Below are 25,820 nucleotides of genomic sequence, written 5' to 3' on the forward strand. Positions count from 1 at the left end.
AAAAAATAAATAAATAAATAAATAAAAGAAAATACTAATATACAATATATAATTATTTGGGAAACTTTAAAAACTATTATTATTATTCAAGAAATATGTTTAAAGATGACATGTTCATTGTAGAAAATTTTTAAATATAGATAAAGAAGAAAAGTATAAATGATCTGTTTGGTATGTTTATTTTTCCTTTTTCATAGAGCTTTGCTTGTTTTGGATTTCCATGAAATTAGATCATTTTGTAACATATGCAAGCCATTTTATAATTTTATATCTTTTGAATACTTTTATTAAGTAGTTTTGTACATATCTTTTTTTAATCTGCAGAGTTTTTCAAAATTTGGGCCATAAAAAAAATTGTAGACGATGACTCAAAGTAAGAAATTCATTTAATATCATAATGCATACATATATAAACATGAAATGAAAATTTTCTTTTTATTATTATTATTTTTTAAATTTACATCCAAGTTAGTTAACATATAGTGTAATAATGATTTCAGGAATAGAATTTAGTGATTCATCACTTACAAATAACACTCAATGCTCATTCCCACAAGTGTCCTCCTTAATGCTACTTGCCTATTTAGCCCACCCCCCCACTCACAACCCCTCCAGCAATCCTCTGTTTGTTCTCTGTATTTATTTATTTATTTTTTAATGTTTATTTATTTTTGAGACAGAGAGAGACAGAGCATGAATGGGGGAGGGGCAGAGAGAGAGGGAGACACAGAATCGGAAGCAGGCTCCAGGCTCCGAGCCATCAGCCCAGAGCCCGATGCGGGGCTCGAACTCACGGACTGCGAGATCGTGACCTGAGCTGAAGTCGGACGCTTAACCGACTGAGCCACCCAGGCGCCCCTGGTTCTCTGTATTTAAGAGTCTCTTATGGTTTGTCCCCCTTCCTGTTTTTATATTATTGCTTCCCTTCCCTTTATGTTCATCTGTTTTGTATCTTAAGTTCCACATGAGTGAAGTCATATGATATTTGTCTTTCTCTGATTTATTTCACTTAGCGTAATACCCACTAGTTCCATCCACATAGCTGTAAATGGCAAAATTTCATTCTTTTTGATTGCCGAGTAATACTCCCTTGTATATATATGCCACATCTTCTTTATCCATTCATTCATCAATGGACATTTGGGCTCTTCCCATACTTTGGCTACCACTGATTGTGCTGCTATAAACATTGGGGTGCATGTGCCCCATAAAAACAGCATTCCTGTATCCTTTGGATAAGTACCTAGTAGTGCAATTGCTGGGTCATAGGGTAGTTTTATTTTAAATTTTTGAGGAACTGCCATACTGTTTTCCAGAGTGGCTGCACCAGTTTGCATTCCCACCAACGATGCAAAAGAGATCCTCTTTCTCCCCATCCTCGCCAACATCTGTTGTTGCCTGAGTTGTTAATGTTAGCCATTCTGACAGGCGTAAGGTGGTATCTCCTTGTGGTTTTGATTTGTATTTCCCTGATGGTGAGCGATGTTGAGCATTTTTTCATGTGTCTGTTAGCCATCTGGATGTCTTCTTTGGAGAAGTGTCTATTCATGTCTTCTGCCCATTTCTTCACTGGACGATTTGTTTTTAGGGTGTTGAGTTTGATAAGTTCTTGATAGATTTTGGATACTAACCCTTTATCTGATATTTCATGTGCAAATATCTTCTCCCATTCTGTAGGTTGTCTTTTAGTTTTGTTGATTGTTTCCTTCACTGTGAAGATTTTTATGTTGATTAGGTCCCAATAGTTCATTTTTGCTTTTGTTTCCCTTCCCTCTGGAGACATGTCAAGTAAGAAGTTGCTGCAGCTGAGGTCAGGGAGGTTGTTGCCTGTTTTCTCCTCCAGGATTTTTGATGGCTTCCTGTCTTCGGTTTAGGTCTTTTGTCCATTTTGAGTTTATTTTTGTGTATGTTGTAAGAAAGTGGTCCAGGTTCATTCTTCTGCAGGTCACTGTCCAGTTTTCCCAACACCATTTGCTGAAGAGACTGTCTTTTTTCCATTGGATATTCTTTCCTGCTTTGTCAAAGATTAGTTGGCCATACATTTGTGGGTCCATTTCTGGGTTTTCTATTCTGTTCTATTGAACTATGTGTCTGTTTTTGTGCCAGTACAATACTGTCTTGATGATTACAGCTTTGTAATAGAGCTTGAAGTTCGGAATTATGATGCCTCCAGCTTTGGTTTTCTTTTTCAGGATTGCTTTGCTATTCACGGTCTTTTCCAGTTCCATGCAAATTTTAGGATTCTTTGTTCTAGCTCTGTGAAGAATTCTGGTGTTATTTTGATAGGGATTGCTGAAATGAAAATTTTCTTATGAAGAAAAACTTACCTTTATTTTGATATTTTTAACTCTATTTCATTTTATTTTTTCAAATGCTAACAGCAAGTCAGTTTGTTTTCAAGACTCACTATGGGGCGCCTGGGTGGCTCAGTCAGTTGAGTGTCCGACTTTGGCTCAGGTCATGATCTCACAGTCTGTAAGTTCAAGCCCCGCATCGGGCTCTATGCTGATGGCTCAGAGCCTGGAGCCTGCTTCGGATTCTGTGTCTCCCTCTCTCTCTGCCCCTTCCCCGCTCATGCTCTGTCTCTCTCTGTCTCAAAAATAAATAAAAACATTAAAAAAAAAAAAAAGACTCACTAATGGATTCCAACCTCTTCTATTAGCAACAATTCCATGATACAGTTACTCAATCCCCTATCATTAGATATATGGATTGCTACCAGTTTTTTGCCATTATAAATAGTACTGTTCTGAACATCCCTGTAACTATTCCTTTGTTAGCATTCCATGATTTTTCTTTTCCCTTAAGAGAAATTTCTAGAGGTGGGGCTACAAGGGTGTGTAAAATTTTAGGGGAGTTTGACATTTATGGTCATATTAGCTCTCTAAAAAGTTGTACCAAAGAAACTGTTTATAGTTTGATATCCTATTTTTTTCTGTTAACAAATACGTTAGTCATATAAAGCTGCATAACAAATTATCCCAAAATTTTACAGCTTAAAACATTATTTATTTATTTTATTTTATTTTTTAAATTTTTTAATGTTTTTTTATTTATTTTTGAGACAGAGACAGAGCATGAACGGGGGAGGGTCAGAGAGAGAGGGAGACACAGAATCTGAAACAGGCTCCAGGCTCTGAGCTGTCAGCACAGAGCCCGACGCGGGGCTCGAACTCACGGACCGTGAGATCATGACCTGAGCTGAAGTCGGACGCTCAACTGACTGAGCCACCCAGGCACCCCAAAACATTAAGTTTTATTATATCACTGTTTCAGCAGGCGGCTTGGCTGGCTCCTCTGGGTAAGGGATTCTCAGAAGGCTGCAAGTCAGGTGCTGGCAAGGGCTGTTGCTCAGAGACATTAATCCCTTGCCACAAGGACCTCTCTAGAGGACTCCTCGCCACATGGCAGCTACCTTCCGCTAGAGCCAGGGCATGAGAGGAAGGTGGTAGGCAAGCAAGGTAGAAGTCACAGTCTTTTTGTACCCTAATCTAGGAAGTGACATGCCATGACTTTTGCTGTTTTCTATTCATCAGAAGTCAGTTACTAGGCCCAGCCACCCTCAAGGGGAAAACATGACACAGGGCATGAAAATCAGAAGGGCTAGACAACTGGTGGCAATTTAGAAGTCACCTACCACACTGGAATACCGTGTGGGCATTTTTGCATTAGTATAATTCTTTTTAAATGCCCCTTTAAGAGGCGCCTGGGTGCCTCAGTCGGTTAAGCATCTAACTCCGGCTCAGGTCATGATCTCACGGTTTGTGAGTTCAAGCCCCGCATCAGGCTCTGTGCTGACAGCTCAGAGCCTGGAGCCTGCTTTGGATTCTGTGTCTACCTCTCTCTCTGCACACCCACCCCACCAGCTTGTGCTCTGTCTCTATCTCTCAGAAATGAATAAACATTAAAAAAAATTAAAATGCCTCTTTAAGGCTGTAGTAATATCCAAGAAGATCTGTCTCCCTTAAATAAAGATTGAACCAATCACAGTGGCCTCACCCTGAAAAGTATTGCATTACTTTCCCCAAAATTCCTTACCAAAAATTATTGGTTCTACATTATCAAGAGAATTCATGGGCTTTGACTTAGATAATTAAAATGGAAATTTATTTCTAAAATTTATTGTTTATTCGTTCCTGGGTTTTGTCACCACAAAATAAATAAAATAAAATAAAATGTATTGTTTATGATCATTAAATAATTAAAACTAAAATTTAATCTGTAAATATATTATCCTTCCATTTCAGTTATTATTGCCACATAACAAACCACCCCAAAATACAAAGACGTAAAACAAACACAGCCATTTATTTACTCCCAGTTCTGCATCTTGGGCAGGGCTTGGCAGGCACAGCCAGTCTCTGAGGGGAGCTGGACTGAGGCTAAGGATAGAAGATGCCTTCACACAGCTACTCACCTGGGGTGGCTTCAAGATAGCTGTACTTCTCTCTCTCTTCCTTCATTGTCTCACATCCTCCAGGGGCTTGCTCTCTTCAGGTGGTCTCTCGCTCCTGCAGGGGAGTCAAGCTTCTTTGTGTCACAACTGGTTCTAAGAGGGAAAAATGCAAGCCATGTGGCTACAGCCCGGAAGTCACAGGGTACCACTTCTGAATGTCCTGTTGGTCAAAGCAAGTTACAGATTCAAAGGGAAGGGAACACAGATGCCACCTCTTGGTGGGAGGAGCAGTGTGCATATACGGGAAGGTGAGGCCATCATTGTAGACGACCCACCACACCTACTGATTAGAAACCACCAGATCACCATCTGAGACAAGGTAGTCAGCGTTCCTTTTCTAGCAGTGGTGTTAAGGACTGAATATTCTCACCAAAGCACCCAATCCTAAGAGTAATGGTTGGTACCGGTGATATGGCACATAAGAATGAAGTCAGTAGCATAAACCCAGGCCTACTCTTCTCCAAGCTCACAGAGGGAGGGTGAGCCACATGGTCTAACAAAAGAGCTAACTTACCCAGACAGCATCTCTTGGGCCTGCAATAAACAATTAGAAAACCATATCATCTGGAAATGCTTTGCAGGAAGGCATGGCAGAATCATGGAAAGGGCATAAGGTTGGCAGTCAGGAGACCTTAAGTCTGCATGTGGCCCTCTGCTACACATTAGCTCTGTGTCTCTGAACAAATCAAGGACAAGTCTCTGAGCTCAGTTTCCTATATGTAAGAGGAACACCTTTAGCTAAGCCCCTCAGCAGGTTTAACACTCTTTGCTTCTCTACAAAGCGTACTTTATGAATCCATCCAGGGGACAGCTGGCTCTGTGTACACTGCCAGAGAGGCTATGGGGAGGGGGGGTGGCGGTCACTAAGGGTCTAAACGGGTAAAGGGCAGATGAAGGCAAGGCTGGAGGAGGCAACCTCACGCAGCGTGCAAGGTGGCCTGGAGTTCATCTGGAAGCTGGCACAGAGCTCAGAGCAAGGACAGCAATGGCAGTAGACAGAAGGGATAGGTGTGACCCAATACCAGGGAAGACTGTCAGTACCCAGGAGCCAGCTAGATGTTTGCAGGGAAAGCCCAAGGAAAGGCAGAGGGCAAAGATAACTCCAAAGTGGCAGGGACAATGAGACCAGGAGAGAAAGGGGAGAGAAGAGCAATGTGGCACTAAATATGATGAATGTGGAGACTGTCAGGATATATTTCTGGTCTTCATTGTGGAAACTCACTAAAGGGAACTTGGAAGATAACTTAAAAACTAGAAAGAAGAAAATGTTACCCCATATTCCCGCCATTCAAATGCCATTGCTTTCACCACTTGGGTGGACTATCTTAGTCTTTTTTCCTCTCATGCGTAGTTTTTCTTCTCAGTATGTAGGAAGCAGTATAAAGTAGTAGGAAAAGTGTAGTTTTTGACGGCAGAGAGACTTGGAATAAAATTCTAGCTCTGTTACTTTTGGGCACTCATGGTATCAAATGTTTTATCTGCATTAACTCATTTAATCTTCATAATAACCTATGAGGCCCCACTTCATACACAAGGAGACCAAGGCACAGAGAGGCTAAATAACTTGCCAAAGGCCACACAGATAGTAAGTGGTAGGTGAGAGTTAAACCCAGAAGCCTGAGTCTAAAGTCCACATACTCAAGCCCTATCCAGCTCTGCCTCCCACTCTTCACTGTGAGCTCAATGGAGTTAGTGAACTTCTCTGCAAAGTGGAAACTATTCTCAGAGTAGCTGTGAGCATTAGCAATTATGTCAAGTTGTGCCAGCATCTTAAATAAAGGGGGCTGCCCACCACTTGAAAATGAGTTTTTGTTTCTGGCGAGCTAAATCTGTGGGCAGGGTGGAAGGTCCAGCTGAAGTCAGAGTTGCGAGTGTAGTAAAGCCCAGGGTTTAGGCGCTAAAGCAATGGAACTGGTCTGCCTAGACTCTGATCCTCCCTCTGCTACCTGCTACATTACCTGTCTGAGCCTGTCCGTTCACCTGTAAAATGGGGATAAAAATAGTACCTACTTTCTTGGTTTGTTTTCAGTATATAGGGCAACGTGTGGGAAGTACTTAAAAACAGCATTTGGGCATTGTCAGTGCTTGAGAAATACAGGTTTTTGTAATGGTGTAGATGGATGTAATGATAAACCTATGGTTAAGTCACGTCACCATAAGGTCATAGACTCCTGTGTTAGAATTCTTGTATGTATATGGTATTGGGGGAGGCAGAAATCTGCTCACAACAAAACCCTTTCTCCCCAGTAACTGCACAATCTTTTGCTGCATTCTCAGCATAACATCATTGTCCTGTGTCCACCAGTGTGCGAGGGGCAATGAGAAAAAAAGCAGAAAATCCAGAGGAGGGGGACAGACCCCAGATTCCCACCCCTAACACTCATAATGTAGGCAGTTGAGGAGTGTTGCAGGTCATCCAGGAAAATGATCAAAGGGTGGCTACAGGACCTAGTAGGTAAAGCTGCTCTAGATGAGAAATTAGGAAGAACGTTCTCACTGGGCGGGATTTGTTAGATCATCATGAAAAGGTGTGGAATCTCTTTTTGGGGAGAACATTAACAAGGCCAATCTTGCTCTGTAAGAATGGTCTTTAAAAGGAGTTCTTCACTCATGGTTTCAAGGAACCCACAGATCTGTGAAGGTCATTATCTCAATTACTTTGGTGAGCTGGAGCTTCTAGCTTCCAAGGATGGCATTCTACTGGAAGAGAACGACCAGCTCTTGACCAGAAGCACCCTCTTAGTGGGAGAGAAGAGGGACCCTGTACTCCAGGGAAGGAGGCGGCAGACCAATGAGAGCTAACAGGGACTCAGCTCTGACAGAGACCTGAATGTAAACCTCAGTACAAGGAAGGGCCTCAAACAAAATGGAACCACTGCAGGTCTAGCAGGGAAACCTGGAAGGAGGAAATTGCCTCAACTGCTCACTCTGGCAGAAAGGAGGGCTTCCCGGAGCTGGCAAGGGCGGTGACCCTGGAGCAGGCATCCGGGATTCCAGTTACCAAAGGTGCAGCCCCACATCTTCTGGGATCTCTTCCCGCCACGAGATGAAAATGATTTCCCGAGGGCTGTCGACGGCGGCAAGATCGTTTGCCGTTGGCGTCGGGCTTTGCCCCATTTCTCCTCCCCCAGCTCCTTCTCAAGCGCCTCAGGCCAGGAGCTGGGAATGCTGGCCCCGACCGGAAAAGGCGGCGGGAGTGCTGGACCCCCGAATGGACGACTCTGCTGCGGCGTCCAGGCCAGAGAACCGGCTGCACTTCTGGGGTGCGGGGCCCTGCCGTGAGGCTGGCCTCGGCGGAGCCTACGTAGAGCGGCGTCGAGGGGCGCCGCCCGGGGCCGGGACCCAGAGACGGTGCCGGGAGCAGTCCGCGGGGAAGGGGTCCGGAGACATGGGGTGGCGGTGGCGGAGCGCGGCGGGGCAGGGCGGGCAGGTGGCGGCGCAACGGCAGTAGGCGGGGCCGGCGGCGCTGGGGTTAATGTCCGCCCCGCCCCGGCTGCACTGACTCAGTTTCACCAGAAACCCGGGGAGGAAGTGGCCGAGCCTCAGCGCACCCGGCACCGGGGCGGAAGCGGGGGCCCGAGCCGCGCAGGAAGCCGGGACCGGAACCTCGGCAGGGGCAGCCCCACCCCACTCACCTGCGCAGGTAACCCGGGCCCCGGAGCGCGAGGCGGGGACGGAGCGGGCTCGGAGCATGTGTGGCCCTTTGTTCTGCGCTGCTGCGTGTGCCCGGGTACGTGAGCTCCTTAGCCGTCCATCTGGGGGTCCGAGAGCGGCCGGGTCACCGGAGTGGGAGTGGGAGGGCTGAGCCCGCGTACCCTTCCTCACTCCCTGGGCCTGGGGTGCTCCCCAGCCCTCTTCTCGACTTCCTCCTGGCCTGCCCGCCTCCCTGGAAGTCTCCGGCTGATCCGGTGTGTCTCCTCCTCCGTCTCCTCCCCTCTTTCAGGTCTCAAGCACCCTCGGAGCCCATAGGGCCGCACAGTGAAGGTGACCCCCGTGGGGAGGAGGGCAACGGCCCCGGGAAGGATGATGGCCCGTGCCCGCCTCTCCCAGGCCAGCGTCCCAGCAGTCACCGTGTGGCTCCTGTGCGCCCTCGATCTCTTGGGCACCGAGGCCGGGCCGCCGCCCGCGCCCCCCGGCCTGCCCGCGGGAGGCGCCTGCCTGGACCGCTTTACCGCCGGGGTGCCTGCCTTCGTGCTCGACACCGAGGCCTCGGTCGGCAACGGGGCCACCTTCCTGGGCTCCCCGACCGTGCGCCGCGGCTGGGACTGCGTGCGCGCCTGCTGCACCACCCAGAACTGCAACCTGGCGCTGGTGGAGCTGCAGCCCGACGGCGGGGAGGACGCCATTGCCGCTTGCTTCCTAATGAACTGCCTCTACGAGCAGAACTTCGTGTGCAAGTTCGCACCCAGGGAGGGCTTCATCAACTACCTCACGCGGGAGGTTTACCGCTCCTACCGCGAGCTTCGGACCCAGGGCTTTGGAGGTAAGTACGAGGGGACCCGGTTGGATGGATGTGGGGAGACTCAGAAAAGGGGCTGGTAATGGAGTCCTGGGGGAGGCGAGCATCAGAAAGAGTGAGGAGGACAGTCCCATTCAGCCCTGACTCCTCCTTGGAAGTGGGCAGTATAAACAGTAAACACAGGACAGGCTACTAGAGTGGGGAGGGGTGACATCCTAAAATCCAGACTCTGGCTCCCTAATTCAGGATGTTGAGTGGGCTGGTGCTCTGGGATGTGTGTTTGGGAGAGAGGAGGCAGCTCCTCCAGATTCCCGGATTCCCAGATTCCCGATTGCTGGCCCTCATATGCTAAGTCAGGGAGTGAGTCCTCTGGAGGCCACCTGGTGACTAGCTAGACACCCCTGGCCAAGCACTGTGCTAGGTGCCTTGAGGCCCTGTCAAGTAAGCCCGGGGAAGGATAGTCTGCTTCTCTATTGCTGGGCTTGGGACTGGTTAGCATCTCTCTGCACCCCCTCTTCCCACCTATTGGCCTTTTGGTGGTATGGGGACGACTCCAAGACCCCAGATGCTAAAGAACAAGCCCAGTCTGAGGTTGACCCAAAAGAGGAAGGGGTGGTGTTGTGGGCACAGTAGCCAGAGGCTCTGGGTGGGGGTGAGCAGGGTTGCTGAGTGAGTCAGCCCACTGGTATGTATACCTGGTAGGGGAGGGATGTCAGCTGTCCAGGCAGGTGTGTGTGTACGCGGGTGAGCCAGGCAGGGCTCTCCCAGCTTAGGATGTGATAGCCAAGCTACAAGGTCTGCTCACCTTGTTTACTTCCACGGATAAGGGCAAAGTGGGGGCTCCTCCTCCTTCTTCTTGCTGGGACTGAGCAGTCAGCTGGGATTGGGGCCCCTCCAGAGACCTTCGTTCCCCATTTTCTCTGTCTGATGTTCTGGCCAGGTGGGGCTCCAGGGCAGGGATGGGTCACAACTGATAACCTCTGTTAGCACTTTATAGTTTACTGATTGCTGTGCCACTTAGACTCTGACTTAGGCCTCATGATAACCACTTCTGAAAAGGGTGCTATTAGTTGTCATCCCACTTTTTAGATTAGGAAACCGACTCCCATGTTAAATAATTTGCCCAGCATTGAGGAGGGCACCTGTTGGGATGAGCACTGGGTGTTGTATGGAAACCAATTTGACAATAAATTAATTAAAAAATAATAATAATAATTTGCCCAGGATAGCACTGCCCATAAATCAGAGACGTGGGACTCAATCCAGGCAGGATCTCCAAAAGTTCTATGCTGATTTTCACACAAGACCACGTTTTTGGTAGAAACCTAGCACTCTGACCCATGATAGCCCAGCAGATAATAGAACCAGAGACTGGGAGCTCAGGGGCCAGGACTGGGCTGGTACTCAATCTGGGGGTGGTCTCAATTCTGGAAAGAGGAAAAGGGACTTTCCAGCTTTTCCCTGGGCCAAACTCACTCTCACGTTAGGGACCCACTCTTCTCCCCCTCCTTCTTCCAGTAGCTCTCTTGGGTCTCTGAGGAGAGGTGGGATGGGGATTCTGGGTGGGGGAGGGGGGAGAATAGGCACCATCTCTGGGGCAGGCTGGGCCACCTGAGTCCCACTGGGCCAGGGCCTGAGCCTGTTCCACAAGGAAGTAGCAGAGAGTGTAGGTGGTGATGACTCTAATTGACCTGAGCTGCTTGTGCCTTCCTGATCTGACAGAGAGTCCATGGGAGTTCTACTCCAGGGCCAGCACCTGAAACTCTGGGGTCTGGTCGGGGAGATGAGGTGGATGGGGCCACAGGGTCTTGCGACCAGCCTTCCTCATTTGGAAATGCCCCTACCCTGGCTGGCTTGTTTGGCACAACACAGGGTGGAGTGGGGATTTCCTGGGTTATTTAGGGAGCTGGGTAGGGCGTGAACTGAGTGCGAGCTCCAGGCCATTTTAAGGGTGCTGCAGTGCTTTGGGGGTTGGGGGGAGCTGTTTGGTATCAAGGAGTCTGTTCTCAGCTGAGCCTGGCTAGAGGTTGGAGATGGGAAAGAGCAGGATAAAGTCATCTTGGAGGCTAGGGTGGACCAAGGCAGGCAAGGTGGGCACCTAGGTGTTCAGGGCATTTAAACCTTTGATTCATTTGATTCACTCATTGGGTATAGAAATCAGGGTGGGTTGGCTTGTTCCCCTTTCCCTGTTTGTGGCCAATCTAGTCTAGATTCTTGTGGCCTCCCGAATACCCTGCTCCTTCCTTCTCTCCCCTTACTTGCCCTCCCCCTCTTTCTGTTGGAAGAGTGGCTTAGGAGGTGGAGTCTGTTTCCTGGAGATGTCCTGAGGCCTGGCAGCTGGGGAAGGGCTTCCTTTATTGCCACTCTGGCCCTTTGCTCTCTTGAGGGTGGGAAGTAGGGAGTGGTAGGGTGGGGCATCTGCCCCTTGCTCCTGGGGCCTGGGGCTGGGTGGATGTTGCTGGTTTGGCCCAAGGTGCATCACTCTGCTGTCCACTTCCACCCTGGGGGCTGGTGGGGCTAGCCTATCTGCCAGGTAGGTAGACTCCCAAGTAGTCTTGTCTTTGGCTGATTACTTTCTGAAAAACGCAAGGAGAGAGGCATGGGCGCCCCCCAGCTCACTGCCCCCATGGCTTTGTCTCTCAGAGGTCACCTCAGGACCTGCCCCTATTGGACCCTCTACTGAATGCCAGCCAAGCTCCCTAGGTACAGTTCGTCCCAGACAGGCACTTTTCTTTCCTGCTCTTCTGGTTTTATTTCCTCTCAACCCCTGCAACCCAGGTCCTCCTTTTCTCCTCCTTCTAGGCCTCTGCACCTGCATCTGACATGTTTGTGGAAGCTCTCTCCTCCCATCCCTTTGCCGTCACTGTTTGTCCTGGTCTTCGCCCGTTGGGTCTCCCCACCCCTCTGCGAGTCCCCCAGTGGCTCGCTTTCTCTGCCTCATCAAAGAGGAATCTCTGTGACTCAGCCTCCTACCAGCTGCTTTTATCTCTTACCTTCTCTTCTTCCTTTCAACTCACTTACACTTGACATAACCTTCTGTAGAGCCTCGGTGGAGGACAGTTTGGCAATGTCCATCAAAACTGTAAATGGGGGCGCCTGGCTGGCTCAGTCGGGGATCATGCAACTCTTGATATCGGTGTTGAGTTCAGGCTCCACATTGGGTGAAGAGATTACTTAAATAAATAAATAAATAAATAAATACTAAAAAAAAAAAATACAAACTTGTAAATGCACATAATCCTCAACACAGTTCCACTCGTAGGAATTCATCTTGTGGCTATACTTGTATGTGTGTAAACCCACTTACCAGCCAGTTACTCGTTGTAGCACTGTTTATAACAGCAAAGAATTGGAAACAATCTCAATGTCTGTCAACACATCCTATAATCGTATATGGCAGTGCTGTTTTAATAATAATAGTAGTAATAATAATAATAATAATAATAAGCCCTGAGGCAATATGGTTTGGTTTTTAGTAGGGAAGGAAGAAGAAAAGAAAGAATCTAAGTCAAGAGGAGACTGGTTCACTGGTTAAATAAGTTGTAAGTTATGATGCATTCACATGAGTACTGTGCAACCAAGAAAGGGAGAAACTCCATGTTGCTATGGAAGGATTTCCAAAATACATTGTGAGAAAAACAGGAAGAAGAACTTGCATTCTTATAAATTCAATACTGTCTCTTGATAGTCACACATGCACATATAAAATAGAATGGTTGCCTCTAGTGAGAGGACCCTGGGAGGTTAAGGGGAAAAGGTTAAGAAAGGACAAGACTTAATACTACTCTTTTGTACTTGTTTCGGGGGGGGGGGGGGGGGCAGTAGTAAGGTTTTTGGTTTTATTTATTTTTAACTTTTTTTTTCTTTTTTTAATTTTCAGAGAGAGATAGAGAGTGGGGAGGGGCAGAGAGAGAGAGGGAGACAGAGAATCCCAAGCAGGCTCCACGCCATCAGCATGGAGCCCAGCGTGGAGCTCAAACTCATGAGCCATGAGATCATGGCCTGAGCTGAGGTCAGACACTTAACCAGTTGAGCCACCTAGGTGCCTCAAGATTTTATTTAAAGAAAAAATTAAAAAATAATAAAAATTAAAAAAAATAAAGAAAAAAAAATTTTAATGTCTATTTATTTTTGAGAGAGACAGAGTATGAGCAGGAGAGGGGCAGAGAGAGGGAGACACAGAATGGGAAGCAGGCAGGCTCCGAGCTGTCAGCACAGAGCCCAACGCGGGGCTTGAACTCACGGAACGCGGGATCATGACCTGAGCCGAAGTCGGCTGCTTAACCGACTGAGCCACCCAGGTGCCCCTCAAGATTTTATTTTTTAAGTAATTCTACACCCAACCAAACTTACAACCCCGAAATCAAGTCTCATGCTCCACCAACTGAGCCGTACAGGTGCCCCAAGTCTTTTGTACTTTTTGAATTTTATATAATATATATGTATTACCTAAGTCAAAAACAACCCTAGGATAATGAAAAGCAATCAAAATCACTCCTCTAAGTAGGTGAGTGGACTGCAGCATGGTGTTTTATAAAGACCATGAGCTATGGAGTCAGATAGACCAGAGTTCAGATCCCTGCTCTGCTGTTCAGAAAATGAGTGACCCTGGGCAGGTTATTTAACCTCTCTAATGTCAATTTTTTCATCTGGAGAGGGGCAAGAATGCAGCTGTGATAGGATGGTTAGGAAGGTAGGTGATGGAGATTCATGGTCAGTAAACTTTCTGTAAAGGTTCAAATAGGAAATATCTTACACTTTGTGGCCCATATAGTCTCTGTTCCAGCTGCTCAGCTCTCCTGTTGTAAGGTGAAAGCAGCTGTCAATAATATGTAAATGAGTAGATGAAGCTGTATTCCAATTTATGAACACAAAAATTTGAATTTTAGGTACTTTGCTATGTCACAAAATAAACTATTGGCAGCTTTGTTAATAAAGACAACTCCATACCTGTCTCCAGCTCTGGCCTGTCAGAAGTCCCCATGCACACTTCCACTGCCTGCTGGTTACTTCCTCAGTGGTCTTCCCTGCTCAAGTTCAACTTGTCTATAATTGAACTCTAGGTTCCCTCTAGATCTGGTTTCCCTTTTCTCTGTGCCCTACTCTTCTCAGTTCCCAATGCCTGTCAGACACGGAAAGCTTCTCACATCCTCCCTTCCATTCCTTTAGCTACCCCTTTAATTCAGACGACTCCCTTCACATATTCTGAACTGTGGCTCTGATCCACTCACCGGCCTCCTCTCTCCTTAGACGTTATTCCAAACAGAGGGATAGATAGCTGCTGCCCTGTGCTCAGGAGTGCCCCTGCTGCCTGGGCCCTTGGCCCCTCCCTATAGACTCCTGAACCTCGATCATACATCTAGGAGGTCAATGTCTGGTGCAGCTGTGGTCTCTAGAACTCTGTGCCACTGCTCATGGCCATGTCTGTCCCCTTCCTGTACCACTAGTTGTTAAATATTTAAATATATTTCTGCTGTGTCCACATGCTCTGGCCCTGCATTGAGGGCCCTTTATGGTCTGTCTCACCCAGGCTGGTCTCTTCAATGTCTGCCAGACTGGCCATGCAAATTCCCAACTCCTTGCTTTGGCTCATGTTTCCTGCTGTTATCAACAACACCGCACGCTTCTCTACAACCAACCAAATAAAAACAAAAACAAAAGAATTAAAAAATCCTTTCTCGCAGTGCCGGGGTGGCTCAGTCAGTTAAGTATCTGACTTCAGCTAAGGTCATGATCTCGTGGTTCCTGAGTTCGAGCCCTGCATTGGGCTCTCTGCTGTCAGCACAGAGCCTGCTTCAGATCCTCTGTCCCCCCTTCCCGCCCACCCCCCCCCACCCCCTCACTGCTCACCCTATCTCTGTCTCTCTCAAAACTAAATACACATTAAAAAATAATAAAATTGGGGCACCTGGGTGGCTCAGTCAGTTAAGCATCTGACTTCGGCTCAGGTCATAATCTCACAGTTCATGAGTTCGAGCCCCATGTTGGGCTGTCCACTCTCAGCGCAGAGCCTGCTTCAGATCCTCTGCCTCACTCTCTCTTAAAAATAAACTTTTAAAATAATAATAATAATAATAATAATAATAAAATTAATTTTTAAAAAGGTTAAAAAAAAAAAGTCCTTTCTCCCTTCTCAAGAAAGCCTTCCCTATTCCTCTGACTTGCTGTGACCTCTCCCTTCTCTGTATGCCCACTTCCTTGTCTTGTACACACACCACATATTGCTTCATCTTGTTGGGTCTCTTCTCCCAAGTTGCTTCCTGGTGTTGGGTCTTATCTGCCTGGAATCCCCTCCAACGCAGTGTGTAATTTCCTATGGCTGCTTAAACAAATTACTACAAACTGGGTGATTCAAAACAACAGAAATTTACTGTCTTACAGTTCTGGAGGCCAAAAGTCCAAAATCCAGGTGTTGCCAGGGCCATACTCCCTCTGAAGACCCTAAGGGAGAATCCTTCCTTGCCCTTTCCAGCTCCTGGTGGCGCCAGGCAGTCAGTCCTTGGCTTGTGGCTACATCACACTCCAGTTTCTGCCTGTCTTCACTTGGCCTTCCTTCTTTCTGTTTTCTCCTCTTCTGTCTTTTATAAAGACAATATATCATTGGATGGGGCCTACCCAACTAATCCAGAATGATCTCATAGGGAGATGCTTAGCTTCATTACTTCTGCTAACACTCTTTTTACAGTTAAGGTCACATTCAAAAATTCTGGAGATTAGACACAACCATATTTTCTGGGTCTACCCATTTCAACCTGCCACAGACAGGAATTCTGCTTTGTGCTTATTTCTCTCCAGTCCCTAACTTGAGACCGGAGGAAGCCTCAGGCACAGGCATTGTCAGGTTGAGGGAGGGTGTGATTCCCTCAAGACCCCTTATAATGGGAGGCAGAGTCTGTCTGAGGTGGCAGAGGCACCCTCCTCCTGTGGCTACATACTCTAGGACACCAAGTCTTGCCACGTTGCTGCCCAGGGACTCTGTGCTTATGGTTCTACCAGGATGGGCTTCTCAGCAGCAATCCAGAAGAGCAGAATGAGGGGTAATAGTGTTAATTACACATTTACTTATTTGGCTTTTCAAAAATAGTGTTACTTTAATTTTTAAAAGCAATTAGCACAAGTACTTGCGTATTATAGAAAATGGGGGAGGGGACACCTAGGTGGCTCAGCCAATTAAGTGTCTGACTCTTGATCTCAGCATCCTGAGTCCAAGCCCCATGTTGGGCTCTGCACTGGGTATGAAGCCTACTTAAAATAAAATAAAATAAATAGGGACACCAGGGTGGCTCAGTCAGTTAAGAGTCCGACTCTTGATTTCGACTCAGGTCATGAGCCCGAGTCATGGTTCATGGGATGAAGCCCCAATTCAGGCTCTTGCACTGACAGCAAGGAGTCTGCTTGGGATGCTCTCTGCCCCTCCCCCATGCGTGTGTGTGCACTCTCACTGTCTCTCCAAATAAGTAAACTTAAATAAATAAAAAGAAAATGAGAATAAGCTCCTCTCCTATATATATTTTTCCCCTAAATGGGATCAAATGACACATGCTGTTCAGAACTTTTCTTCAAAAGTAGGTTTTACAACATTAAAAATATCTTCAGTGTAACAAAGACTATCTAAATAGAGAGCAAGATGATGATTTACTTGTGAGCTCTTGCCTGTACCCCATGCAGGCTGCTGAGTCCTAGGTTGGTTTAGGTGTGGCCCGTATTGCTCCCCACTTCAGGAGAGCTCTGGCCCATTCAGTGAGAATTGATCTTACCTTACCTTCCCCTTCAGGGTCCCGGATCCCCAAGACCTGGGCAGGCATAGACTTGAAGGTGCAGCCCCAGGAACCGCTGGTGCTGAAGGGTGTGGAGAACACAGATTGGTCCCTACTGCAGGGTGACACAGATGTCAGAGTAGAGGTGAGACACTAGGCTGGCTCCCTGACCCCCACCTCAGCTCTCCAGGGTTCCCTTTCCAGGACCATTGGCCAGCCTGAGGTTCCAGATGGTTGGGGTGGATAGAAGCTGAGGATACATTTAATACCAAGTTCCTCTGCTTTCCCTATGGAGGTGGGGGTGTGGCTGGGAGGACTGGGACAGCTGAGGGACATCGGGGGGTCCCATCCTGATGGCTACTCCTGTGTATAGAAGAATGAGGCGGACCAGGTGAAGCTGTGGGGACTCAAGGAAGGCACCTACCTGTTCCAGCTGACAGTGGCCGACTCAGACCAGCCAGAGAGCACGGCCAATGTCACAGTTACTGTGTTGTCTGCCAAGCAGACAGAAGGTAAGGGAGGGGACAGGGAGGCAGTACCTGGAGCCGGCCCCCTCTGATGATGGGGCCCCACAGGGCCCCCTCACAAGCTTTCCTCCCCTCCCCCAGAATATTGCCTTGCATCCAACAAGGTGGGCCGCTGCCGCGGTTCCTTCCCCCGCTGGTACTACGACCCCACGGAACAGATTTGCAAGAGTTTCATTTATGGAGGTTGCTTGGGCAATAAGAACAACTACCTTCGGGAAGAAGAGTGCAAGCTAGCCTGCCGGGATGTGCAAGGTGGGCCTTTACCAGGTAGCTTGGGGACCCTGACTTTCCCCCAGGGTATGTGGTCTCTCCATCGTCAGGACAGTGGGCTTGGGAGTCCTGCATTCCCAGCCCCCACCCCCCTACCCCCAATCAGCTCATCCCTGCTGGGACCTGGCCCTGACTCCTCTCACTTGTCTGTTTTCTCTCTCCCAGGCCCCTCAATGGACAGGCACCATCCAGGTGGGCTTTGCTCCTTTCTCTCTTCCCCTCACCCCTGCCAGGTCATGTCTTTGCCCCTGTCTGAACTCCTTTGCCCAACCCATTCCTGCCCTCGTAGGATATGGAAGGACCACAGGCACCCCACCCACTACAACCCAGCACCCTATCAGGAACTCCCCAGTTTGTGTGTAGGAGGGTTCGGGTGGGGGGTGCTAGAAGGGGAGCAGGGGACATGTCACAATGCTCTGCTGGGGTAGAGAAGGCCAGGTAGATGATGGATTCTGGTACTTGGTGACCTCTGCTGGAGCCTGACCTCACCCTCAACACCATCCCGCCCCACCCAGTGTGCTCTGGCACCTGTCACCCCACCGAGTTCCGCTGCAGCAATGGCTGCTGCATCGACCGCTTCCTGGAGTGTGACGACACTCCCGACTGCCCCGACGCCTCTGATGAGGCCACCTGTGAAAAATGTGAGGCCTGGGAGAGGGAGGGGCGGTGGGCAACGGAGGGGGAGGGCCTGGCCATTCATCCTGCACCCCTGCAAGACCTTTGTTTGGCCTGGGCCTCTGATCTTTCATCTTTGCAGACACCAGTGGCTTCGAGGAGCTCCAGAACATCCATTTCCCCAGTGACAAAGGTGAGGTCCTCCTCAGGTACCCTGGGTCAGGAGAGAGGCTGGCACTGCCATCCTTATTCACCCCTCCAGGATGCCAAAGGGGCCTGCTGTGTGTGCCAGGTTGCGGGTAGAAACCTGGCGGGCTCCTAGGCTCTCTTCGGCCTCACGCTTCTCATGCATCGGTCCTCCTCTTACCACCATGCCCGCATATCACTGAGGTGTTATTTACTTACCACTTTTCCTATAAATCAAATACATTTCTACCTTAATGTGTTAAAGGAAGTTTCACATCAGTAGCGTACATGGGAAGCCACTGTTACGTGCTACAGATTGATATTAACTATTACCATAACTATAATAAAACAACATTAATTAATTTCCACTAGACATTTGCCTGCCAGGGTCAGACCCTGAGCCTTCTTTGTTAAAAAGATAGACCATCCAGTGCTGGAGAGAAAACCGAGATCTTGACACAATCGGAAAAGCTGAAAGAAAATTGAAAAAAACGGTTACATGAGTCCATGTGGGGTATTTCTGTGCCTAAGACTGTTGTCCAGGATATGTGTGTTTCTGGGGCCCCGGAGGCCCTCACTGACTCTCAGCCTTCCTCAGCATGAGGTTGGTCAGGAGGTGGAGCCTGGTGGATGGTGGCAGGGTGGCCCCCCATGGACTCACTCATCCTTTGGCCCATTCCTTACCCCCCAGGGCACTGCGTGGACCTGCCAGACACAGGCCTCTGCCTGGAGAACATCCCACGCTGGTACTACAACCCCTTAAGTGAACGCTGTGCCCGCTTCACCTATGGTGGTTGTTATGGCAACAAGAACAATTTTGAGGAGGAGCAGCAATGTCTCGAGTCCTGTCGTGGCATCTCCAGTGAGCTGGGCAGTGGGGGAGGGGACGGAACATGGGGAGGGGAAAGGCTGAGCTAGAGCACTCAGCGCATCAGCAGAGTGCTGCAATGGGGGTGGGGGAGGATGGCAGTGGGCCGTCTAGGGCACCGAGGAGCAACTGAGTCTCAGAGCCTTTAGTACTGATTTGTCTCTCTCCTCATTATTTTGTAGAGAAGGATGTTTTTGATCTGCAGCAGGAAAACCCCATTCCTAATGTAGGTAAGCCCCGTCTGCCCTCTCACCAGTGAGTAGGTATCATCTCAAGGATCAACTCCATGTGATCCCCTAAACCTGTGTTCAGAAGGATCCTGAGGTTGGCTCAAGGGACCGAGAGCTACAGTCAGTAGTGATACCTGCCATGGGCAGAGGAGGGAGGCACCGGAAAGCGCGTGTCCTATGTTTGCCGTCAGAGTCCCAGGCCTTTCCTTGAGCTCCTAATGGAGCCCAGCTGCTCGTATGCTGGAGGTCTTTCCACACCTGGCATCCATTTGACTTGGTCCCCTCTGCACAGAGTGGGAGGTTGGGCATCAGAGCTGAGCAGGCCCCGGGAGCTTCTCCATTAGGCCTCTTTTTCCCCCCAGGCTCCGTGGAGGTGGCCATTGCAGTACTCCTGGCCACCTGCATCGTGGTCGTGGTCACCATACTGGGTTACTGCTTCCTCAAGAACCAGAGAAAGGGCTTCCACAGACACCACCACCACCACCACCACTGCCACCCCCAACCCCCTACCCCTGCCAGCTCCACAGTCTCGACCACAGAGGACACGGAGCACCTGGTCTATAACCACACAACCCGGCCCCTCTGAGCCTGGGGCTACCTTGGCCTTTCACTCTAGAACTCTCGCAGACGCTTTCCAGCTCTCACCTGGCCCTGCTTCCTTTTTGCCAAGATGGAAGCCTGAGCTGGGGAAGACTTTGGGGCCAGACCGCTCTAGCCTGTTTCCCAGGCCCACTCCTGAGGCCAGGCTCCAGCCCCTCTGGGATATGTCTCAGCTAAGCTTAGGCCTCTGGTTCCTGAGAAAGCTCCAGGGCCTGGGAGGAGCAGAAAACCTTTGAACCCAGAGTCCCACACACAGATGGACCTGTCTGCCTGGGATTTCAAAGAAGTTGGAGTTTTGTTTCCTGTTCAAAGCTGCAATGTCAGAAGCTGGAGGTCCCAGCCCTGCCCTTCAGACCTGGCCCTGTCACTATGCACAGTTGAGGGCTGGGGGGTAGGACCTCCCTGTATATTTTGTGCTGTATAGAGTTCCTTTTTGTTTATTTAATGCCATGGGGATGGGTGAGAGGAGTGGGAAGGGGCTGCCTCTTCCCTGCCCCGAAGAGTGCACCCTGCAGAGCCTGATGCTCTGTATCCTCCCCACATGCCCCAGGGCTCTCAGGCATCACACCCCACCCATCCCCCTGCCCTCCACAGGCCCCAGTCCACCCACAGTGTAATAAAATAGTTGGTTCTGTGAGGCTGCTACCTCTGCTCTGTGGGCCAAGAGAAGGACAGGGCTGCTGGGGGGAGATGGGACTGCCCCGTACAACCGGTTCAGGCTTTGGCCACCCTGTTCAGCAGGTTTCCCTACCCTTCCCGAAACTGCCCCAGCCCCCGAGGGTGGAAAGAACTGCCAAGTTTGACCACCAGAGGGGAGGGGTGAGAGGCTGTGCAAGAAGGGGGCCCAGGGAAGCTGCGGTGCTGCTGTGTAGCATTATTTCTTCCTGGTTTGAGCCTGTCAACAAGCCTGCTCAGTGGCTGGGGCAGATCCTAACTGCGGTATATAGTGGAGGACCCAGGGGAGGGAGGGAGCAAAGGTTTGAACCCTGGTTCTTCTCCCTGTTCCCTCTGGTGTGGGGGCCCAGGTCACCCATCTCTCCTGCTCACCCACGGAAGCTTTGGCTTCTTCGCAGGAGTATAGCTGCTCCCCAAGCTCTGAGTTCCTGCCCAGGAGCCTTTAGTTGAGGTATCCCACTCCAGCCCACACCCCTCCACTTGTGTCAGCCAACTTTTGTTTGGTGCAAAAAAAAAAAAAAAAAAAAAAATCCTTTAATTCATCTTTTTTAAGTTTATTTGAAAGAAAGAGAACTTGTGCACGTTGAGTGGGGGAGGGGCAGAGAACGAGGAAGAGAAAGAATCCCAAGCAGGCTCTGTGCTGTCAGTGCAGAGCCAGAGAGGGGGTTCAATCTCATGAACTGTGAGATCATGACCTGAGCCAAAACCACAAGTCAGATGCTCAACCAACTGGGCCACCCAGGCACCCCCTTTAATTCATTTCTTCAACAAATTACATACTGAGCTTCTGTGTGCCAGGTACCGCCAATCTGATATTTGTCAAGATAAGCCCATAGGAAGCACCTATGTATCTCAAGTCATTGCCTCAGCACACAGCCCTATGATGAAGGTTCTATTATCCCCGGTTTACAGGAAGCTGATTCAGCAAAGCTGAGTTCCCAGGGTCCTGGAGCTGGTACTGGAGGGCCAGATTCAAACCCTAACATGAATGTGGCTCCTGAGTCTAGTGTTACCAAAGAGATACTTTTAGATTGTAATAATTACTACACAGGAAAATAACACAGGAATGTGAGAGGTTGGAGGCTACCTTTAAATGATTGAGGGTGAATGTACATACTTGACTCATACAAGTGTCCAGCTCAATTGATTTCCATCACTGCACACACCCAGAAGGCAAGACCCAGATCAAGAAGCAGAACCTTTCTAGCATCCTTTTGATGGCTAACTCTCACACTTCTGTGTTTTTCTACCTGTTGTACTCAGCCTGGACCACATCCTCCTTTCTCATCTTTCAGCCTAATCCTTACTCCCCAAATGCTCCCACACACATCCAGGGAGGGGAGAAAATGCCCTGGCATCTGCTAACAGAACCCTGAGTATGGAGTGCCCCTTTCGCCTTTCTGTTTACTTAGCTGTCTTCCCTGGAGACAACAGATGGTATTGTAATCTTCTCTGGGTCTCCATCACCCCACATCCCCTCCATGACCTTAGTAAATGGTAATGGATAGATGACAGGGGCGGGGCTTGCTACTGTGCTTTGGCTGATCCCATTTCATAGGCCATTCATCCATCCTTCGAGCCTCTAAATGGATTTGGTCCTTCTAGTCCCCCTAGCACTGGGGACAACCCCCATTATCTCTTGGATCTCCGAAGCACTTCCAAAGCTGAGGTGATTAATGACTCATTAAATGCTGTATCCCAATGCCTAGAACAGTGATCAACCCTTATAAATGCTTGTAAGTGTTGGACAGAAAGGAACGTCCTCCTCTGAGGGAGGGATGGAGATGAAGTGAGAAAATGCTAAGCAAAGCGCCATCCCCAGTCAGATCTGGGATGGAGGGAGGAGTCAGCCAGGTCAGCTACGGTGCTGGGAGGAAGGATTGCACAGGGGCCGCTAGGGGGCACTTTCACCACCCAGCTGGTACTGTGTTTCGCTGCAAAGGTTTGAGAAAAGGGTACTCAATCCCAGGCAGGTGGCAGGTGTGAAGCAATGAAAGCGGAGACGCAGTCCCTGCTCTTTTGGAGCTAACACTGTAGAGTGCCAGCAGAAGGAATGCAAATACTGTTAAAAAAAAAAAATTGGTCCCTAAGCTGCTGCTTCCTGTGACTTTCCCAGCCATCCTCACCCAAGTGACTCCCTTTCTTAGAACTTTCACACCTCCATTCCTTTGTACAGGCAGTAGTATCTACCTCAAATGCCTCTTTGCCCCCAGGAAACCTCTACACACCCTGTGATGAAGCTCAAAAAGCCTTCCTTGTTTCTTCAGCCAAAGCCCATCGCTGTTCTTTCTGCTGCACACACATGGCCCATGGTAGTGTATGCCTGCCCTCATCTGGAGGAGGCTCCTCAGGGCAGGGATGGGGATGTTTTTTTTCTTTTTTTCTTTTTTTAAATTTATTTAAATAATCTCTACACCTAATATGGGTCTCAAACCCACGACCCTGAGATCAAGAATTGCATCCTCCTTGGACTGAGCCAGCCAGGCACCCTGGGGATGGGGTCTTATTTATCTTGTACTCCCCATGCCAGGCCCTGCTTGTGGATACAAGGTGTCCAACAAATGGCTGTTGAATAAAGCAGAGGTTGGTCAAGCCGTGGAAATCAAGAGGGAGGTTGAGAAATGGCTTCATGGAGGAGGTAAAAAAAGAGATGAGCAGGTGGGTGTGGGTGTTCCAGGCATAACAAAGTCATAGTGAGTAAAAACCAGGCAGTGAAGATCACGGGTCTTGTTTTCATTGGGGATCAACAAGTTGCTCAGTTTGGCTGAAGCACTGAGAGGGAAAGCCGGGAACTTGGTGGGTAGAGACTACATTGATGAACACATCGGTGAAGACAGATTTGAGCAGGGGAAGGAGCAATTCAGACTCCGCTTTAAAGAATGGTTAGGTAAACAGGCCATATCACTGGAGGTTGGACCACAGGAGAGGGAAAGAGGGAGGAAGCCACATTAAGTAAATTGGGACAACCTGTGTAAAGGATAAGAGTAGATGTGCAGTAAAGTCTAGTCAAAAAGTTGCATGCCGGCAGGGCACCTTGGTGTCTCAGTCACTTGAGCATCCGACTTCGGCTCGGGCCATGGTCTTGTTGGTGGTGAGTTTGAGTCCCGTGTCAGGTTTTGGGCTGACAGCTCAGAGCCTGGAGCCTGCTTCAGATCCTGTGTCTTCCTCTCTCTCTGCCCCCTCTACCACTCGCTCTCTCTCTCAAAAATAAACATTAAAAAAAAAAAAAAAAAGTTGCACGCTGGCAGCCAACCATGCTTTGACACAGTGGTTTAATTTTTTTGATTATTTACTAACATTAAAAAAAAATCCACTTTTCTAGCTTTTGGGGAAAGCGTGGGAGACTGGCAATCTGGGACCCACATTCCTGCAGCAATCCAGGCACTGAGTTTGGGTCCTCATGAGCTGGGCAGGCACCAACCCATCCAGAGCCCCCACCCAGGCTGCCACTCCAGGCAGTCAACCTTGGGACCCCCATCGTCTTGTCCCTTATAACCCAACCTCTCTTCCCATATTGGGAAGTTTTCTCCAAAACCTATTGGGCCCAACAATTCAAATAAACACTGACAAAAACTGGGTTTTCTCCCAAACTCAACCCTGCCCACTTAAACAAACAGCCCTGAATGAGGAGTGGTTTTCTCTATTGCACAAGACCACTCCCTTCCCCACCCCACCCCTAGACTAAAGCCTGGGAAGGTACTTTTCAAGTCTCCTTGGGAGGGGTTGTTGTCAATAACACCACCTGATAGCCCCCAAATCCAGAAGGCCAGCTTCAGTGTGGGGTGGAGGAGAGGTGGCCCAAACTCTCCCACAGGCTCTCCCAGAGTGCCTGCCTTTTTTTCCCCCAAACTGCAGTGGCTCCTGGGGGGGAATTCTATCAGGGGAGCCTGGTGCCAGGAGGACCAAGAAAATAAACCAGGAAAGAAGTGGAGAAGCTCCTCGTTGTGGGGTTAAAAAAAAAAAAAAAAAGAAAAGAAAAAGAAAAAAAAGGCTATATGTTAAAAACACCAAAACAGGGTGGCTCAGTCTGTTAAGCGTCCAACTCTTAACTTCGGCTCAGGTCATGATCTTGTGATTCATGAGTTTGAGTCCCATGTGGGGCTCAGTGCTGACAGCTCGGAGTCTGGAGCCTGCTTCAGATTCTGTGTCTCCCTCTCTGCCCCTCCCCTGCTTGTACTCTATCTCTTTCTCAAAATAAATAAATATAAGAACTTCAAAACTGGAAAAGGATATTTACCCAAATGTCCAGTGTTATCTCTCTAGTTTTCTTTTGTCAGCCTGAATTCTCTAAATTTTCTACAATAAATGTCTATTGCTTTTGTAATAAGAAAAAGTTAATCTTTTGAAAAAGTATTCAGATATATTCCAGGAAGAAACAAATCATCAGACCATGCAGCTCTGTGCTGGGGAGGGAAAAGAAGAGGGAGCTTCTGAGATCTGGGGAAAGGGGAAGCTGGAAGGCTCAGTACCTGGAGTGTGCAGAGGAAGAATCGGGGTCAGCGGAGCCTTCAGATTTTCTGTCCTGGGAGCCGGGGTGGGTGGCAGCGTCACCGGCAGAAACACGGCCTAGCGGGAGGGGCAGCGTTGAGAGAACCAGGCCCCAGGTACCAGCTGGAGACTGGTTTCACTGATTTTATTGTTGATTAGTTTTTGTTTGCTTATGCCTTGCCTTCCTGAGGAAGAATTTAAAGGCAGCTTAAAAGCATCTATAAAGTATGAGATAATATGAGTATAAAGTAGGAAGAAGGCAAGAAAGAGCAAGAAGGAAAGTTAAAAAAAGCCAGGAGCAAGGCAAAAACATACGAGTTTTGTAGTCTTTGGGCCAGTCAGCACTGCATTTTCCCACTGCAGGTGCATCCTGGTGAGGCCCTAACACTCTAGCGGTGAGGTTCTGGGCTTGGTGGAGTGGGTCCAGTGCCTGGATTTGGAAGTAGGCTGGGTAAGGGGAAATGGAGGAGTGGGAGATTGCTGGGAGAGAGAAACTCTGGACCTTGAGACAGAACCTCTTCTTGGAGGGAGAAGACCCAAAGGAGGAGTGCTTGGAGGGGTGGCAGGAGGCCTGGAAGAGAGCAGTTCAAAAGTGAAGAGTTTCAAAGCCTGCTGGGGTCAGGAAAGAGCCAGCTAAGGAGAAGAGCCAGGTGGAAACCTGGTGAAGGCGGGGAGTGGAGTTGTGGGTG

The 25,820-nt window shown here is 48.8% G+C and overlaps 2 protein-coding genes across 6 annotated transcripts in view; one reads left to right on the top strand and one right to left on the bottom strand.

The window, feature by feature from the left end:
• The window catches only part of PPP1R14D (protein phosphatase 1 regulatory inhibitor subunit 14D), a 26,824-nt gene extending 18,647 nt beyond the window's left edge, over positions 1-8,177 (bottom strand). The window contains exons 1-2 of one of the 2 annotated variants that reach the window (XM_049613376.1): positions 8,092-8,177; positions 4,418-4,549 (exon numbers count right to left, since the gene is read on the bottom strand). The gene's annotated coding sequence lies outside the window, so the exon portion shown is untranslated. Of the gene's footprint in view, positions 1-4,417; positions 4,550-7,383; positions 7,851-8,091 lie in introns of those variants that run through there. The other variant, XM_049613377.1, reaches the window with a different exon arrangement.
• SPINT1 (serine peptidase inhibitor, Kunitz type 1) lies at positions 7,961-24,159 on the top strand. Of its 4 annotated transcripts, none has more exons than XM_049613365.1 (11): positions 7,961-8,099; positions 8,400-8,939; positions 16,690-16,817; positions 17,046-17,184; positions 17,281-17,466; positions 17,635-17,661; positions 17,985-18,110; positions 18,227-18,277; positions 18,962-19,132; positions 19,321-19,368; positions 19,731-24,159. In XM_049613365.1, the coding sequence occupies exons 2-11, from the start codon at positions 8,480-8,482 to the stop codon at positions 19,952-19,954; spliced, it is 1,560 nt and encodes a 519-aa protein (XP_049469322.1). In that variant the 5' UTR covers positions 7,961-8,099; positions 8,400-8,479; the 3' UTR covers positions 19,955-24,159. The 4 variants fall into 4 exon arrangements, with proteins under 4 accessions (XP_049469322.1, XP_049469321.1, XP_049469325.1 ...); XM_049613364.1 differs by having other exon boundaries at positions 8,099-8,186; XM_049613368.1 differs by having other exon boundaries at positions 8,099-8,186; positions 17,281-17,451.
• Positions 24,160-25,820: the final 1,661 nt, after the last annotated feature.

Source organism: Panthera uncia (genome assembly GCF_023721935.1).
Source record: "Panthera uncia isolate 11264 chromosome B3 unlocalized genomic scaffold, Puncia_PCG_1.0 HiC_scaffold_1, whole genome shotgun sequence".
In the NCBI taxonomy this organism is placed as follows: domain Eukaryota; kingdom Metazoa; phylum Chordata; class Mammalia; order Carnivora; family Felidae; genus Panthera; species Panthera uncia.

Excerpts from the sequence above, each read along its gene's own strand:
- SPINT1 (XM_049613365.1), top strand. The coding sequence starts at position 8,480 with ATGATGGCCCGTGCCCGCCTCTCCCAGGCCAGCGTCCCAGCAGTCACC. Across the intron at positions 18,111-18,226 it reads TGAGGCCACCTGTGAAAAAT|ACACCAGTGGCTTCGAGGAG; the intron begins GTGAGGCCTGGG and ends TCATCTTTGCAG. Across the intron at positions 19,369-19,730 it reads AAACCCCATTCCTAATGTAG|GCTCCGTGGAGGTGGCCATT; the intron begins GTAAGCCCCGTC and ends TTTTCCCCCCAG.